This window comes from Balaenoptera borealis (genome assembly GCF_965194805.1).
Source record: "Balaenoptera borealis genome assembly, chromosome: 5".
NCBI classification, from domain to species: Eukaryota; Metazoa; Chordata; class Mammalia; order Artiodactyla; family Balaenopteridae; genus Balaenoptera; species Balaenoptera borealis.
In genome coordinates, this window is record NC_138862.1 from 115,796,051 (window position 1) to 115,814,105 (window position 18,055).

Sequence of the window (18,055 nt, forward strand, 5' to 3'; positions counted from 1 at the left end):
GCGACCGGACATGCTCACTGGCGCGGGTCGGGGCCTCAGCCCCGGCAGGAAGCGCCCGCGCTAGGCGGTCCCCCGTGCTGCCAGCTGGAGTCGGGCGGAGCCGGCGCTCCAGCGCAGGGTGGCTCTGCCAGTCCCCGCGCGCCTGGGCGGCCGCACACGTATCCAAGCGTCACGTCCGCGCGCGCCCCCGGGGCTTGCGTCAGCTGCCGCTCCAGGAGCGAGTGGGCCGTGGTTCTGCGCACCGCTCGGCTTCGGGTCCGCGACGCCTCCGGGAGGAGGAGTCTGGGGGCGCAGAGGGGTGTTCGGAGCGCCGGGGACCGCGGAGATCGTCAGCGCGGTTCGCCCCCCCCCCCCCACGCCTGCCCGGCGCCGACCGCCTCCGCTGCTCGGTCCCGGGCTGGGCGCGGTGGCGTTGCCCAGGAGCCCGCCGCCCGCGGGGCGCGCACCGCCTTGACCCCGGCGGCCCCGCGGCAGGCAGGCGCCCGCAGTTCCATGGTTGGTTCGGAGCGCGATGAGCCGCCCGTCCTCCACCGGCCCCAGCGCTAACAAACCCTGCAGCAAGCAGCCGCCGCCGCAGCCCCAGCACGCTCAGTCCCCGACTGCGCCCCCGGCCGCCGCCACCATCTCGGCTGCGGGCCCCGGCTCGTCCGCGGTCCCCGCCGCGGCGGCGGTGATCTCGGGCCCCGGCGGCGGCGGGGCTGGCCCGGTGTCCCCGCAGCACCACGAGCTGACCTCGCTCTTCGAGTGCCCGGTCTGCTTTGACTATGTCCTGCCCCCCATCCTGCAGTGCCAGGCCGGGCACTTGGTGTGTAACCAATGCCGCCAGAAGTTGAGCTGCTGCCCGACGTGCAGGGGCGCCCTGACGCCCAGCATCAGGAACCTGGCTATGGAGAAGGTGGCCTCGGCAGTCCTGTTTCCCTGCAAGGTAAGCCCAGGTGCCAGCCGCGCACCTCCGCCCGGCGACCTCCCGGAACTCCTGTGTCCTCCAGCCCACTCGCAGGCGCTGAGAGGCAGGTGGCATCTCTCTCATTAAAAAAAAAAATGTTTACACCTTGTCCACGCTCCCGCATGCCCACCTGTCCACTTTGGGAGTAGCTCTGGGCTGACAGCTGCCCGATCACTGACCCCAGCCTAATTGGCACGCGATCGTTGTTAGAACACTCCACGCTCTCCCCACCCGGAGCCTGCGTACTCTGCAGACGTGTACTCAGGCTGGGTAGAGCTGGGCCGCCCAAGTAAAACTTGGACCGGGAAGCTGACTGTCTTTGGGGGATTGAGGAGGGGGGGGGGGGAAGGGCGAACCAAACGCACCCTTTACCAGTGCTGGGCTTGGAAGAATTGCTACTGGATTCCTCCTGCACCCCGCGCCTGCTTTCAGCGCACCCCTGACACGTGGGAGCCCTCGGGAGGGTAGCTAAAAAAAGGGTGCCTACAGCCTGTTTTCCTCCAGCAACAAGAGAACCTTGTAAGCCACGCCTTTCCCTCTCCCAGGCTTCCAAGGACTGGGGAGTTGTGTTTTTTCACTAAGTGGGGTGAAAGGAAGAGTTGATGGGAATTTAACAGGAAGGGCACGCAGGAGCTGTTGTTACAGTTCTTTAAAGCCCATCACTTTATTTTTTATTTAGTTAAAAAATTATCGATGATCTTGCAAAAAAAAAAGAAAAAAAGCACATCACTGAGACAAGAAGTCAAGTGAAAGAGCAAGATGTCGCACCTCCTTTCCCACCAGTGTTAGGTTTAGTGTGCATCTGCATAGGGTTTTTTCTAACCATATATAAAAATACTCTTCCACAGCTGAATATAGAATCGTAGATGTCAGTGTCAGAAAGGTTTATATATGCACACATAAGTTTTTCTCCAAAAATGGCTTCTGCAACTTGCTGTCTTAAATTCGTTTCAGCACACGTATTTTTCTATGTCTGCAACCTAGCTCTACCTCATTGTATTTTAAATCACTGCATAATATTGCATTGTGTGGTCATATTGTAGCATCTGTTTACCTACAAATGTCATTTAAAAATCTTCAGGAGCAGTTTCAGAGACATACCTATCTATGTTACCTTATTATAACCTAGAATTTTACCATAAAGTTCACTCTCTGAACTTAGAAATAATGTCATTAATACCTCTGTGGTTTTTTTTGTAAAAGTAACTACTGTCTCTTGGGCCATTTAGGCTGTCTTGCATTTTTTCTTGCTGCTGCTTACTTTTATAGGGCAAGACTTATTTTTAAATTAAAAATAATCCACCAGAGAATTGAAGCTTGGGACTCAAGTCAGTAAAATGAGTGATTTAATTTGGTCTGTGCCCTACCACAAATCAAGTTTAAAATAGCATATTCAAATAAGGGTTTGAATCCGAGTCTGAGCTATGGGTTTTCAGTCAACCCTAATAAATTACTCTGCTTTCAACTACTCCTCATGTAATGCTTACTAATTCACCCAGCCCAGTAGTAGGTTGTTATAAAATTTAGACAAAATAGTTCCAAAATTTTCTTAAGGTCAGGAAGAAGGTGGCAGCCTAGTGATCAAGAGAAGATTTGGCGATAGGTGACATAAGAGTGGATATTTGAGGTCTGAGATATTTTGTGGGGCCTCGGTGAGGAGCTGGCAGGTGCCCCACGGGGTTTCTGGGGAGCTGTCTTCTCAGCCTTTCACTTTCCCCCAAACCGTCAGTGGCTGATAAAAGAAATTATTTTAGATGAAGTACAGGTCACAAATGAGCATTGGATATCAGTCAGCTATCCCTGATTTATTTTTAAAAAGCATTATGTTGCTCCCTAGAGAAAGGGAAAGGGACAGTTACAACATGCTGTCTGAAGTATGAAGTTTCACTTTCAGGATCCAGAATTCTGGTTCCTACTGAAGCACGTGTTCTTTCCTAATGTGAAGTCTCTCTTGAAGAAGAGTCCTCTTGGGAATCAAGGGTATCCAGCGTTTCTGTACACGTCAGTGATTTTTAAAGTTCCCATTCTGTAAGACTGCAGGTGGACAAAGCCATCACTTTGCAAGCTGAAATTAGACAGGGTCAACCATCCCCCTGCAGACCAGGAACCAAGCTTAGAAAGTGACCTGGGGGCTCACTTTTGTGCGAATGCATATGTGTGAGATCTATAGAGCTGGAGTATGCATGCCTCGACTCTGGTTGATCAGTAATCCAGACTATTGACAGGGCAGCTCAGCCAGTTAGTTTGGATAAACCAAACTTGGCTGGATACAGAGGCTCAGCAGGCAACTGAGATAATGTTTGTTGGGGAGGCTGAGAGCAATAGGGAGTGGTGAGGTCTGTGGCAAACTTCAGCAAACTAGGTCTGCCTAGCAAAGCCCTATGCCTCGCACTTGCCCCTGGAAATCATAGGGACTGCCTTGTCACTGTCCCTGCCTGCTCTGAGTCTCTCTCATGGGCTGGCTCATGGGAGAAAACCAGTGTTGGGTAAAATACCAGAAGCCAGGTCTCAGGAGTTGCCTAGCACTGCCATTGTTTGCCTGAGAGACCACCTCTGGGGCCCTTGATGTCCTCATCTGTAATGAGGAGATTGGACTGTTCAACTTCTAAGGACCTGTAGCTTCTATAATTCCATGAAAAGAAGGGAGGCTCTGTGGAATGCTTGTTGGATGCCCTCTGCGTGCCAGCTGCTTTGCGCGGGTCGTCTTTTATGAGTTTGCTTTTCTTTTTCGCAGGTGAGGAAACAAGCGCCTATAGAGAGGTTAAGTGTTAAGTGACTTGTCAAGATCACACAGTGGACCAGCCCATAAACCTGCATTCCGAAGGCACACATCCTTTGTACTACTCACTATGTAGGGATTTGGAATCTGAGCTTATACTCCAAGGCTCCAAATCATAACTTGAGGTTGACACCAGTAACAAAATCATCCGACTGGATGAGTTCACCAGATGGACACATCCCAATGAGACAACATAGATGCTGACTATAAAATTCATTGGCAGGAATGTTGTAGGGCTTGTGGGGTGGGAAGGGTGGCGGGGAGAGGAGGGAGGGAATAGCTGACAAACCTAATATTTGGGGGGATTTCAACCCAGCTCTGAACTGCTTGTGCTTCAGTTGCCCCCAAAATGGATGCGTTGCCAAATAGCTTCCTTATGTAGGTGTGGGGTCACATAATTAAAGGCTAGAGTCCTGCCAGCACCTTTGATAGAGGGCACCATATGCGCTCTTAGCTCAGGTCTCCTTTTAAAAAAAGGATCTCTATCAGAGTATGGCTGTCTGCCACCTGTGGTATTTTTAGTCCATTCTGTGGCCTGTGCCACGCCTGAGAAGTTTAGGCATCCTATCCCCTTATCTCAAACCCACCGCCACCTCCGGGGAACGTGGCTGTAGGGGGAGAAGTGAAGGTTGACACATTGGTGCCCCCCACTCAACAGTGTATTTTAATATTAGCCAAGTATTTCTCTCCGCAACCGTGGGAAATGCTAAACCATCCCAGCCCACTTACACTGTGAGACATTTTCTTTCCACTTTTTCTTTGGCTCCTCTAAAAGTTTCTAGCAGCATTATCACCAAATAATTATGGAACTGGAGAGCCTCTGTCAGATTAAGGCTTCCCTGCAGTTGGATTGTGACAGTGTTGTTTGTGTCCCTCAAAAAAAAAAAAAAGTCAAATTAGATAATCCAACTGAAAGTTAAAAGCTCCTCAGTGTAGACTCATCTAGTCAGGTAGGGACAAATTGTAAATACCAGCAGGGACCGGTAATGCGAGGGACAGAGGCATCTGACACGTGACCCCAGGTTCGGGTGACGTCAGGGGCAGTGGGGGTGATTGGGGGTGGGACCACACATGCCACCTTCAAAGAGGGCAACTTTTGCCTGACTCTGGCTGGTTGGCAGGGATGGGAATGTGGATGCAGCCATGCCAGACCTTTGGATTTTTTCAAGAAAAGCCAGAAATCTGGGTTTTTTTCAATGTTAAATATCTCAATTTGGGCTTCCCCGGTGGCACAGTGGTTAAGAATCCGCCTGCCAATGCAGGGGACACGGGTTTGATCCCTGGTCCAGAAGATCCCACATGCCGCGGAGCAACTCAGCCCATGCGCCACAACTACTGAGTCTGCGCTCAGAGCCCGCGAGCCACCACTACTGAGCCCACGTGCCACAACTACTGAAGCCCGTGTGCCTAGAGCCCATGCTCTGCAACAAGAGAAGCCACCACAATGAGAAGCCCACGCACCACAACAAAGAGTTGCCCCCTCTCGCCGCAACTAGAGGAAGACCGCGCGCAGCAACGAAGACCCAACGCAGCCATAAATAAATAAATTTTTTTTTAAAAATCTCAATTTTTTTTTTAACGTTGGCCAAATTCAAATGTAAAGCCAGTACTTGCAGGCCCAACCAACCATGTCTGCAGACCAAATTCCAGCTGCCAGTGTGCAGCCTCTGACCTGGTTCTCTTCTAGAAAGCATCCATTGAGCCTGGAAGTTCTCATTTAACTCTGAGCACGTATGAACTTTGGAACTCTGATAGGCCCCAACTGTTACAGCTTATTGCCTTTTCATCTTCGTTTTGCCCGGAGAGAATGCCAACCTCCTGGCCTTTGGGAGACCTGAACTGTTGTCCTATTGACTAGATGTTTGACTTTGTAAAAGGCACCTGAGTGCCTTTAAGAGAAAGAGTTGGACTAAATGATTATACCAAGGATCTTTTTTTGCCCTAAAATTTTGGAATCTAGCGAGCTGTCCAAGGGAAAAGGGCACTATGCAGGAGACAGGACTGGGTTCTCATCCTGGCTTTCTGTGACCTCAGTCCAGTCACTACTTCCTTGGACCGTTTTGTATATCAGTTAAAAAGAACGGAGATAACCCCTAGCTGGTGGGCACTCTCAGATCAGAAGTGCTGGAGAGGGCTTCTCCTTCACCAAATCAGATGGAAGATGGGTGGGATCACAGTGGTTGCTAGGTGATGGGTGATCAATCACCTAAAATCCTGAGGGGATAAGCTCATTTGCCAAAACAATTTCAAAGATCTCTTCTGAGCCTCAATAATTCCCCTAAGACAAAATCCTTTACTTTGGAAATCGTCCCTGCCGTCCTCACTCCTGGCTGAAGTTGACCAGGTTGGCTCCTAAAAGCCTGTGCTGGCAGGCACCGGGGTCCACGTGCATTTCTGGTGAGGCTCAAGATTTTCAAGAACAAAGGTGACAGCTTTTGAGTATAAAATCAAGAACAAGAAGCACCAACTAGGAAAGAGTACCAAAGTTTAATGCTGATTCTACACAGAATTGGCCAAAGATTTTTCACAGGTCGCCACCGCCTGGAACTAGACTAAATCATTGTTACTTAAAGGTGATCTTTAGTACAAGCAGAACCAAAAGGTACAGCAGGTCTGACCTATGAAGTCCCCAGCCTAGGAATGGATTAGAGTCGCCCTTGTTTTTTGAAGCCCCATATAGAGTGCTGTATACAAATGACTACAGTAAGACCTCAGTGTAAAATGTCTTAAGAGCCAGACTTGTACATCTGACGAAATTTGTTAACTGTGACGTTTCTCGTTCCCGTCCGTAAGGTCCTCCTCACTCCTTGAAAGGAGCACATAGTCGGTACACATTTGCCAGAGTGAACACCAGCCTTCAGAGCCATTGTGTGTTGCTGGTGAGTCACACAGAAAGGTTTCCTGAGCAAATGTGTTTTTATATTAAACCTGAGTGTACTCTGTGACGCTTGTGAGAGATACAGAAAATTCCCTAGCAGAATTTCATCAACTTTGCCCCATGCGTGCATCTTTCTCCATTCGTTTCTGAAAAAACTGGGAAGCTGTCACTCTCATTTCCAGTTGGGTAAAGGCTTTATTGGAATGATTTTTACACTGTACAGTGTCTGTGAGATAAAAGGTTACCCCCTTCCCAGTTGTCAGCCACAGACGCTGTCGAGATGGATGGAAGGTAACCTGTGTTAAATGTGTGGGCCTGGGTCCTATTTTATAACTTTGAATCAATGAAGGTAGTGTCTTTGGCTCACTCCTTCTCCCCCAGGCTACCTCTTACTCTGGTAGTTTTGAGAGCAGCCCTACTTGAGCCTCCTGGTCCAGATCCCACTGCATCCCCACTGTGACTACTTGGTGACCTCTCCAAGCCCCAGAGGTTCATAGGTAAAATGGGCTGATGATTGGGTTGTTGTGAGGATCAAATGTAATAACTCATGCAAAGTGCCCAGCACATAGTAAACACTAAATAAATGTGCACAGTTAGTAACTACAGAAAGCAAACAGTCAGAGTCTGAGGTCAGGTCCAGGATACACTTTAAAAGAAAAAAAGGAATCTTATTTTCTCCCATCAATTTCTCCCACCAAGCTTCTCTTCCCTACCCCTAATCTTGTAGGGTTTTCATAGAGCTGGATAAATTGGCCCTGGCATTGGTTTTTCAGTGGTGAGACTTTTTAAAAATCTCTTTAACGCTTTTAGAAGGGAAAGCCTGATTAGATTAGGCAACACTTTTTATGCGTGTATTTTATGTTTTTAAAAGTTATGATCATTATTTTTAATGTAGAACATATAGGAAATTTTAATTTGATATTATTTTCTATAATCTCCACCACCTAGAATAGCCACTATACCATTTTTGCATATGTCCTTGCAAACTTACCGCTACATCAAAATATACAAACAAACAAAAAACAACGAAAAACAAGTAAGATGGGAAATCCACATACTATTTCATAACCTGTTTTTTCATTTAACACATTGTGACTGCTTTTCCACACTGATAAATATTCCTTAAGATCCTGTTTAATGGCTGCATAATATTGCAGTTCCATAACTCTGGAATGTTACGGAATGCAACGTTGATTATGAATGTATCAGTTATTTAATCAAACTCCAGTTTGTGGTCATTTAAATCATTCTGTTTTCTTACTGTGTTTAAAAGAAAAAAGAAAAGTACTGCTATAACTGAATCCCTGTGCATAAGAAAATAATTATTTCCTAATGATAAATTCCTAGATGTTGATGATAGGGCCAAAGGGTATGTGCAGAAATCAGAAGCTATTGCTAATACAGCCAAATTGCCTTCTCACGTAGAATCATTTACAATCAAGTGCCCATTTCTCTCCAGCGTCACCAGCTATGGGTGTTATCCTTTTGCTTTTCTTAATGCTGCTGCCTGCTTTTTCTCCCTCATGTAACATCAGGCGAGAGTTGGCCCCTCCTGATGACCCACTAACTTTTCATCAGACCCACCTCTGCCTTGGAGTCCTCTGCAGCCCCAAGCCCTCTCTTCCTACAAACCATCTGCCTAGCCAGCCATCACCCCACCCCTCCCGCCCCATCCTTCTGAAACTCTGAGTCTAACTCTGGAGACAGATGTGCCAACAGAGCCCTTCTGAAGTAGTAGGAGCAGAGGAGTCTGGAGGCCTCCCTCAGTGGTGGTGTTGGAGCTGCATTAAAAAGGATGAGCAGGACTTCCCTGGTGGCGCAGTGGTTAAGAATCCGCCTGCCAATGCAGGGGACATGGGTTTGATCCCTGGTCCGGGAAGATCCCACGTGCCGGGGAGCAACTAAGCCCGTGCGCCACAACTACTGAGCCTGCGCTCTAGAGCCCATGAGCCGCAACTACTGAGCCCGGGCGCCACAACTACTGAAGCCCGTGCACCTAGAGCCTGTGCTCCGCAACAAGAGAAGCCACCGCAACAAAGAGTAGCCCCCGCTCGCCGCAACTAGAGAAAGCCCGCGTGCAGCAGTGAAGACCCAACACAGCCATAAATAAATAAATATTTTTTAAAAAATTAAAAAGGATGAGCAGCAGCACGCCCACGGAGAAGGAAGGGAAGGAAGATCCTGATGGGGCTGTATGGAAGGCCAGTGCTTGTAGAAAATGTTGTTTACCTGGCCCGAGCTGGGTGCATTATCTCGTGTTATCCTCCGAATTACTTTGTAAAGGAGGTAGGACACGGTTAGCTTCCCCCCTAAGAGATTTGCCCAAAGTGTGTAAGTTTGGGGAGCAGGAACTCCAGAATGTGCCTTATAATTACACATACAATGTCTCAACCAACTCCACCAGCTGAGGAACAGGGATCCCAGCCTCACGTAGTGGCTTTTGGAGGGATGGCGGTAGTGGTACCAGAAGGGGCCTTTTATTTAACTGGGCATACAGGATGCCCAGTTAAATTTGAGTTTCAAATAAACAAATAATTTTTTGATATAAGTATAACCCAAATATTGTCTGGAACATACTGAGCTGCGTGTATCTTTATTTGCTACATCTGGCAACCCTACCACTTCAGCCTTCTTGTGAATTCAGTTTGCATTCACTGAGAAATAAAACGTCCAGAGGGATTGTAGCGCCGTTTGAAGGGTGGGCAGGGCAGTGAACGTGATCATGCAGGTGGGAGCTTGGCGGGAAGGGTGTATTGAGAAAGGCTGGACAAGGCCCATAATGCCTCTCCCTCCAGCTCCTACTTTACGGTGCTTTTGTTTGCTTGAACAGAGACTCTGAAGGGACCTTACGAAACTGGTTCTCCAAGCCATGGTGGGGTTGCCTGCTAGCTCGAGCTATGGTCAGATGAGAGGTATATTTGGTCAAAAGTCAACTTTTGTTTAACATTTCCAAGATTAAAAAGACCCCCCTGCCAGCCCAAGGAGTCTTTGTAAGGCCAAACGCACACACAGCCCTCCCCAAGAGTAGGATGTTCTCAGATGACTGCAATAATAAGATGCCAGACTCTTCCACCAAGTCACCTGCAGTAAGAAAGCTCTGCCACATGGGGCTCGGCGACTTTTTCTTAGGCGAAAAGGAGGAATTTTTGAGCCCAAGATGTGAATTAGCATTGCCTTCTCCAGAAGAAAGTTTTATGAAGTTCAATGTCAGTATTTTCTTAGCCTCATCACTGTTTGACTGTTCAAGTACTGAGTGACACGGTCTTCTCTGTGAAACTGTTACTGCACTATGGGTAGATAATTATGCCTTTGCACTACCTCATAGCAGAGGTGAGGAATATACCGTTTGAGTTAAGTGAAAATCCGCTGAAGTTCTTAGAGGAAGGACAGATGCAGGGCGAGTATGATTATTATAATAAAGAAGAGATGTCACTTTCTCCTGTTGCCCACGTCTGAAATTCTCCACTGGTAATAACAGCCAAGGGCTGAGTAGTAGGTAGTTTTATGGACCCACTCAGAGGTGACTTGGTAGGTAGGTAGGCTCAATCCAAGGTTACACAGGACACTGGGTACTTGAGTTCTAATCACAGCCACTCTACCAGTGGTTGTAAACACATTTTAAGCAAGAGGGACATACAGCCATCAAAATGACGAAAGCATCATGTTTCCCCATCTATGTAAGGTTTCAGAAAAGCTATAAACACCCCCGCACAAATAGTTTATGTAAATAAGTTGATAATGTGATATGCAGTAGATATTCTTATCTAATCCATAGTTCATATTTCAAATTTCAGTGGTTGCCCCAGTAACGCCCTTTGTAGCAATTTTGGTTTCCCAGTCCAGGGTCAGACATTGCATTTGGCTGTCAGTGTGCATTCTGTGATGATTACAGCTTATTTAGATGGAAAGAAAGTGCACTTTGCTTTTGCTTACTCCAAGACAAGGTCATTTCTTGGATTTAATTCAAAAGTTTATAAGCATCAACAGCACAATATATATTGTACTTTGTTTTTCTTGAGCCATTCTCGTTTGAGGTGCTGGCAGATAATTTGCTAATACATTTCACTGTTTCCTAGGAGGTAAGCAGGGGGAGGCAAGGCGGTTACCTCACAGGCCCCAAGAGGGACCTGCTTCTGTGCACGGTGCCTCCAGTGTCACAGACTGTTGATTGCTGGAGTCCAGCAAATCGTTCTTGGATCGCATGGATTCAGATTTGATTAAATAGGTGAAAAGACTTATTCTAAACCAGTCACAGGATCCATGACCTTAACTAGCATGCAGGCTAATAATTCTGTTTATATACCCATTCCATAAACAAATATAATATGCCTGTGTTTCTTAGGTAAATAACAGGTGTCTAGTGTTTGACTACGTTTCTGACATACCTCGTCATGTGTATTTGAGTGTCAAGGTGTCTCTATGCCAAAAAGGGAAAAACCTTGTCTAAATTCCAGCTTAAGTAAAACAACCTTCAAACCCCACGTCCAGAAAACAATTGGCACTATTTACTGCTTTCTGCAAAGACATCAGAATGAGGCACCGGGTCACATGTTGCCCTTTTCATGGCAGAACGTGTTTGCACAAGACTTTTGAGCCATCGCAACGTGAAAAGTTTCTAAAAGAGAAGTCAGAAATGTTATTTCAACATCGCTTTGTTTCTCACTCTTCTGGACCATCTCCCCCATGCCACACACATTCTTCTTTATCTTTGGGCTCCTGTGTGTGGTCGTGTCTCCCCTAACCTCCCGTTAAAGAGGTTTACTTAAAGCAGATCCCACTCGGCCCCGGAAGAGACGAGCAGATATTTGCCGGTGGAGAAATCTCATTTATAACCATGGATGTGTCCCAGGCTGCAGACAGCCCTCTGCGAAGCAGCCCAGGTGCTTTATCTCAGGAGCAAGAGTGTGCAGTGAAGAAGGGGGCGTCTCAAGGAAAGCGGGCATCCTTTGAACCCTCCCCTTGGGTGGGCAGGCCCCAGCCAGACTGAGAGAAGGGAAGCCTCAGGACTTTCTTGCCAGAGGCCAGGGAGGGCTGGGAGGGCCTGATTACTGGTTACTTGTTTGTGAGGTGCTGCCACCTCATTCCTTAGGGAGGGCTGCTTTCAGGGCTGTTTTTTCTCCTTGCCACCCAAGGAAGAAGTTCATATTCGAACCCGCTTCCAGAAGCAGTGTATCTGTGGACCCTGGGCGTTGTGTGTGTGTTCGGTGGAGGGTACGGGGCATCAAGGCAGATGGAAATTGTCTCTTTTTCTCGAGATTGGTTCTTAGCCTGTCTGACTCCTAAGCTGTTGTGTGCCGAGAAAGAGCGGCAGAGGACCCGGAAACACAGGGCTCTGACCCTGGTGCGGCCACCAATGACGACGTGGCCAGGATGAGTCAGTCAGTCTGTGAAGCGGGTGGAACCAGCGCCCCGGGCTCCCTCCACGCTGCACAAGCCATCAAGGTCTAGTCGTGCGTCAGGGCTGGCGTTCCTGAGCTGCCCTGGGTAGCGCCCACTGGCTGGGCCGGTGACCAGCCCGACCCGCTTCCTCGTGTGGCCCCTCCTCGTGGCTGCGAGTGTGGCCGCCCCGCCGGGCTTTGTCACTCATTGAAGATCAGTGGCTCTCAACTGGGGTGATTTTGCCGCCCAGGAGACATTTGGCCAGGCCTGGTGACATTTCTGGTCGTCAAAACGTGGTGGGTGGGGAGATGCTCTGGCATCTAGCGGGCAGAGGCCAGGATGCTGCTAAACATCCCCCAATGCGCAGCCCCCCAAAACCAGACTTATCTGCTCTTTGTCAATAGCGCTGCTGTAGAGAAACCCGGAAAATACACTAAACTGTCAGTGACGTCCCTGACGGAACCTGGACCCTCCTGCTCGTTTAGGTTTTATCCCCACTGTTTGCTCCACTAACCCTCTGCTAGAACTGGATGGACCTACTCCATCCACAACCCGCTTCATCCACAGTGAAGCTTCCCTTCCCCCCTCTTCCTCAACCTCTCCCCACTTTGAAATCACCTGTCACTGCCCCCCACCCCGGCTTCCTTTGCATAGTTACCTGTTTTTCTGATGTATCTGAGCTGTTTATTGTTGCATGATGTGGCCCCTCTGACAGCAAACACCACAGGGGCGGGATCTGCGCCACAGAGGTTGGCAGCCCTTAGAAATCCGTGGAGCTTATGGAGAAAACACAAGCCCAGGGACCAGTGCAGTTTGGGTTTGCTCCTCAGTGGCACCTAGAGCATTTTATAGACAGTCTCGGGGAATTCACAGACCCTGAAGCCCGCCCTCTGATCCCTGGAGGAGTGCCCCTAATGTAGGTGACAAGAACATCCTTCCAGAACAATGGCAAAACTGTCACAAGTATGAAGTGTGGCACAAGAGTGCATGTGTATGTGTGCGCGTGAGTGCACACACGTTTAAAGCTTACATCGTTCCTTTTTAGAGATCATCTCTCATCTAGTCGTCCTAACAGTGGTCATGAAGACACACCCTCACCCATGATGGAAAAGAGAAGGAATAGATGAGCATTAAAGTTCAGCTTGTTTAGAAAAAGCAGAGTAAGCACATTAACACTTTAAAATTATATTTATTTCCGTTAATAGAGGCTGTAGCAGGATCTTTTCTCATAAGGTCACTGTCACACAGATGCTAAGTAAAGCCTGGTCTGTTCGTGTAATTTGGGGAGGTCCCCTGTTCTCTGTATTTGGGTCGAAGGAAGAGCATGTGACTTGTAAGGCAAACCAATAATTCAGACTATAAATATTGCTACTTGAGTTACGCAAGAAAAAGTTCTAAAATGCTTGCTAGGTGATAAATATTTGTTGTACATTTGACTTCGTGAACCTGGAGTGGTTTGGGGCTTCGGGCTGGGGAAGAGGGGCAGGTGGTACTTTTCTGTACACTCTGTGCCAGAGTTCATCTCATTCCTGGAATTATTCCTGGGCAGCTGTGGTAAACAGCCAATGGTGAAAGGTCTTCAGATCCAAATATTGAGGGCTTGTTTCAGCCAGGGAATCTGCCAGGCTCTGGGCCAATTCTTGCTATTTTTATTGTGTGGATGTGTGTTTTTAAACACCCGGCAGAAGCGCCTCACCCATCACTCACAGAAGACCATCAGAAGGTTCTGTATTCTGAGCCTCACCCTAGAGTTAAAACACAGTTAATAGAGGTTTGTTTTTTAGGGCCTTACACTGTTAGGAACACGAACTATAAATATATATGGATAAATAAATTTGTTTCTCCTTCTGATTAACTTTCTTATACCTGTGCTTTTAAAATTAGTCCGTGGTTTTAAAAGATGAATACACAATTCCTACGGGCAAAGTAACTGTCGACTATTTCTGCCAATTTCTGCTGAAGACCGTTATAATTCACTTTAGGTACAGAGGAGGAAGGAGCTGCATTTCTCTCTTTAAGCCACCGTCTTCTTCCGTATTAGGGGAGACTCATCTCCCTAAGGGTGGTAGCTGCCTTCTCTGCTCCGTATCCACTCAGTGACTACAGCTTAGGGTCTTGTAAGGAGAAGATGCTCAGTGTCTGCTCATTGCTAGGGATGAATTCAGCTGTAAAGATTAGAATGTGACCTATTTAAAGTTTATAAGGGGTTTATTCCCTAAGGCAGGGTAGGGAGAAGCAAAACCAGCTGTGGGGTTTGGTTTGGTTTTTTTAGCATTGGACATAGCATCTTAGAAAAATGACATGGGGGACTTCCCTGGCGGTCCAGTGGTTAGGACCTGGCGCTTTCACTGCTGTGGTCCTGGGTTCAGTCCCTGGTTGGGGAACTAAGACCCTGCAAGCTGCCTGGCACGGCCAAAAAAAAAAAAGAAGAAAAATGACGTGGCCCTTCCCTCATTTGGTGTCTTCATGTCTCAACAGGGGGCGAGGGGATCCAAGTGGGGGAACCCAGATGGCATACCTGCCACCCTGGGCTCGACGGGGATGAAGCTAACTTCTGGTTTCACCCGAAAAGTTCATTCAGGTTTCCTTATCCTTGACAAAACAACAGCATAGTACTCTGGGCAAGTGTCTACTTGTGAGCTGATTCTCCATCTGGTATCTGGGAATTAACGTGGTCATTCTTACGAAGGTTGAGTATAGAAATCTAATTCCTTTTGGCGTGGTCTTGTCTCATGGTAGATGTGATTTATCCATCAGGAATGTCATCCCGAGTGCAGGGAGAAAAAGGTTTTGTTTCCACCCTATTAAGGCAGCGTTGAAGGGAGAGACTGTCAGAAAACTCATCTAGAACAAGCGGCCGCTCCAGGACCCACTTCAGTTCCCCTTCTTCCCGGGCCTGTCATGAGGACCTGACCCACCGGGTCATGAAGAGATGTGCACATGGACTTGAGGAAGGGGTCTGGGGAAAGTCCAGCGGGCTTTGAGAAGAGGGTGGGGCCCTTCTCACTTTAACCTCCACTGGCTGGAACCAAACTGACCAGCAGTCTCCCGAGTTAGTTAAGTAGCTCTTGGATGTGATTTCCTTTCCCACAAAAAGTATGTCCAAAGCCCACCCTGAGGGGAAGGTAAAAGGTGAAGAAGGCGAGGTCATACTTCTAGCCACGTGAGGGGTCTCCAGCCCCTTCTGCCCTGGGCTGGTCACTCCAGCAGCAAGAGCAGGGAAGCAGAGGGCAGCCTTCCCACAGGCTGCCTGCTGGTCACAACTTGAGCCAGGAAGAAGCAGACGGGGACAACGGAGGGGAATTATACTATCTGCAAAATTGTCTGTAGGGGAAAACTAGTCTGGTGATAACATGTATTCCTTATCCTACCCCTAAGCAATTCTAAATTCTTTTTAGAAATTCTTTAAATTCACAGAAAATAAGGAAAAGGCCAGATTTTCTAGGGCTGGCTTCACAATTTCGTTTGAGACATTTATAGTAAGAGCACTTGAGTTCTCATGTTTTTAAGCGTTGGAACAGGGGCGGGAATGCAGTTCGTTCCTGGTGCGGGACGTGCCCCTGATTTTATGCACGGCAGTGCTGAGGATGAATGGGCACTGAGACTTTGAAGTCTTCAATATTTAACTCCTCTCGAGCAAAAGTAGTTGAAATAAGGATGCAGTTTAAGTCTTGGAAAGCTGAGCGGGTGAATCCTCTTAGAGGTTTGCACCCACAGAGGTTGAGGAGGCCCGATGTGTCACTCTGATTCTTTCTGTCCCCGCAGTACGCCACCACGGGCTGTTCCCTGACCCTGCACCACACGGAAAAGCCGGAGCACGAAGACATCTGTGAATACCGCCCCTACTCTTGCCCTTGTCCCGGTGCTTCCTGCAAGTGGCAGGGGTCCCTGGAAGCCGTGATGTCCCATCTCATGCACGCCCACAAGAGCATCACCACCCTTCAGGGAGAAGACATCGTCTTCCTGGCCACAGACATTAACCTGCCGGGGGCCGTGGACTGGGTAATGATGCAGTCGTGTTTCGGCCATCACTTCATGCTGGTGCTGGAGAAGCAAGAGAAGTACGAGGGCCACCAGCAGTTCTTCGCCATCGTTCTGCTCATCGGCACCCGCAAGCAGGCGGAGAACTTCGCCTACAGACTGGAATTGAACGGGAACCGGAGGAGACTGACCTGGGAGGCGACGCCCCGGTCCATCCACGACGGCGTGTCCTCGGCCATCATGAACAGCGACTGTCTGGTGTTCGACACAGCCATAGCGCATCTCTTTGCAGATAATGGGAACCTCGGAATCAATGTGACTATTTCTACGTGTTGTCCGTGATGCACCGAAATGATTTGGGCATAGCGCTCTGTGGTTAATAAAGGTTTTTATAGATGTTTTATTCACTATGTCTTCACAAGTCAGGACCCACAGTTACCCCGTGTTCTGTGTGAATGGCAGCTTCCCATCTGGCCTTGGCTCAACAAAGTTCATTAAACTGGGACGGAGGAGGTTGGCCTGTTAGTCACTTGGAGGCCGCTCTGTGACCTAAAATCAACTTTATTATTCAATTTTATTCACTTCCTGAACAGCACCTGACAGGTTGTTCGGGCTCCTCTAGACCAGTACGTTAGGAATCGGAGGCTCTTTCCTGCCTGCCTCCCTGTATTGGTCCCTGCAAATTGACAAAAGCACAGTGACCGTCAGCAGATTCCTTAAGTTGACTTTCATCTTGTGTCTAAGGGGGTAGGAATTGTTTTAATGCAATTTAAACAGGGTTTCTCAAACCAGATGGCTAACCAATGTACATAGACTAACCTGGAGTGCTCACCTGAAACAGGCGGTCTGGGGAGCCTGCGAATTTAACAATCCCATCAGGGGATTCTTTCCAACAGTAGAGTTTGAGAATTAATGGGTTAAATTGTGGGAAAGGGTCCAGATTTTCAAGGTGCTTTAAGATTGCCCTCTGCTGATACTGTTTGTCTTTCTACTATTTCATCCACACACACCCCCCATCCCCAAATTAAAACTAGAACTACAGATCCCCACGAACATATTCCTGAGATCTGGTCACTGTCTCGTGTTTGGGGTGGATTGCCTAGGAAAGCAAGTCAGATGGCTCTTGATGGCTCTCACGTAGTTTTTGCTCATCACTAGTACAGAAGACCTGTTTACATGTGGCTTCCCTCAGTGGCCCTCCTTGACTTAGATGGTGGGAAAGACTAGATGAGTAGAGTTGGAAACGCTTTCTAACCAGTGTCATCTGCTTGCTGTTTAAAGGTATGTGTTGGGTTTGTTTGTTTGTTTTTGCCACGTTCACTTTAGTTTTTTAATAAATATTTTTCAAAAATGAATATCCTGCTTCATCTTCTGAGTGGAATAATGCATATTTATTGGGTACCTACTAGGTGCAGGTGCCGTGAAGCTTCACCCCTACCCTGGGCTTGGAGCTCTCACTGTTTCCACGTGAAGAAACCATCATTCGTCCAAGATCATGGCACGGATTTGTGGCACCACTGGGGTCCAAACTCACTTCTCTGAACCACAGAGTGTCATTGGTGCGGCACATCTTCTCCTTGGAGCGGTTCTTTCTGCCTCACAGTGCCAGAGCTTGTGGGAGGAGAGTATTTCTCCTGCTTTACAGAATCAGAAGCAAGAGGCTTGGCTAGAGCTGATGTCCAGAGTACTGGGTTTGAAGGCAGGGTGACCCACTCCCTATGTCCCAACCCTAAACCCTCAGAGGAATTCACAATATTAGCCCTGAATGCCTGGTGAGGATTGACTGCTTACCTTAGTGGCCCGATGGCATTAGAGAAGCACCAGGTGGGAATGATGGCTTTAGAGTTGTTTTGTTTTTTAGATGAGACTGAGTTTTTAGCCAGGAAAAGAGTTTTGGCAGTTAAGGAGTGGCTAAAGCAACTTATCTCCAAGGCTATTCTTCATATAAAGGTGAAAAACAGTGCCATGAATAAAAGAACGTGCTTATCACATGTTTAGTAAATGAATGAAAACCACAGTCCTTGTCACCAAGAAAGTCACATTTCAAGCCGGTACATAGAGGGATGCCTGGAGGTGAAACTAGGATCCAGAA

General features: G+C 48.0%; 1 protein-coding gene across 1 annotated transcript; it reads left to right on the forward strand.

Annotated features, from left to right (window-relative positions):
- Positions 1–6: 6 nt before the first annotated feature.
- Positions 7–17,318, forward strand: SIAH2 (siah E3 ubiquitin protein ligase 2). Its single transcript, XM_082394467.1, has 2 exons — positions 7–925; positions 15,748–17,318. Exons 1-2 carry the CDS (start codon positions 512–514, stop codon positions 16,303–16,305), a joined length of 972 nt encoding a protein of 323 aa, XP_082250593.1. The 5' UTR covers positions 7–511; the 3' UTR covers positions 16,306–17,318.
- Positions 17,319–18,055: the final 737 nt, after the last annotated feature.

Bases quoted from the DNA above. Each gene is read 5' to 3' on its own strand.
- SIAH2 (XM_082394467.1), top strand. From the start codon at position 512: ATGAGCCGCCCGTCCTCCACCGGCCCCAGCGCTAACAAACCCTGCAGC. The intron at 926-15,747 runs GTAAGCCCAGGT...CTGTCCCCGCAG, and splicing joins CAGTCCTGTTTCCCTGCAAG to TACGCCACCACGGGCTGTTC.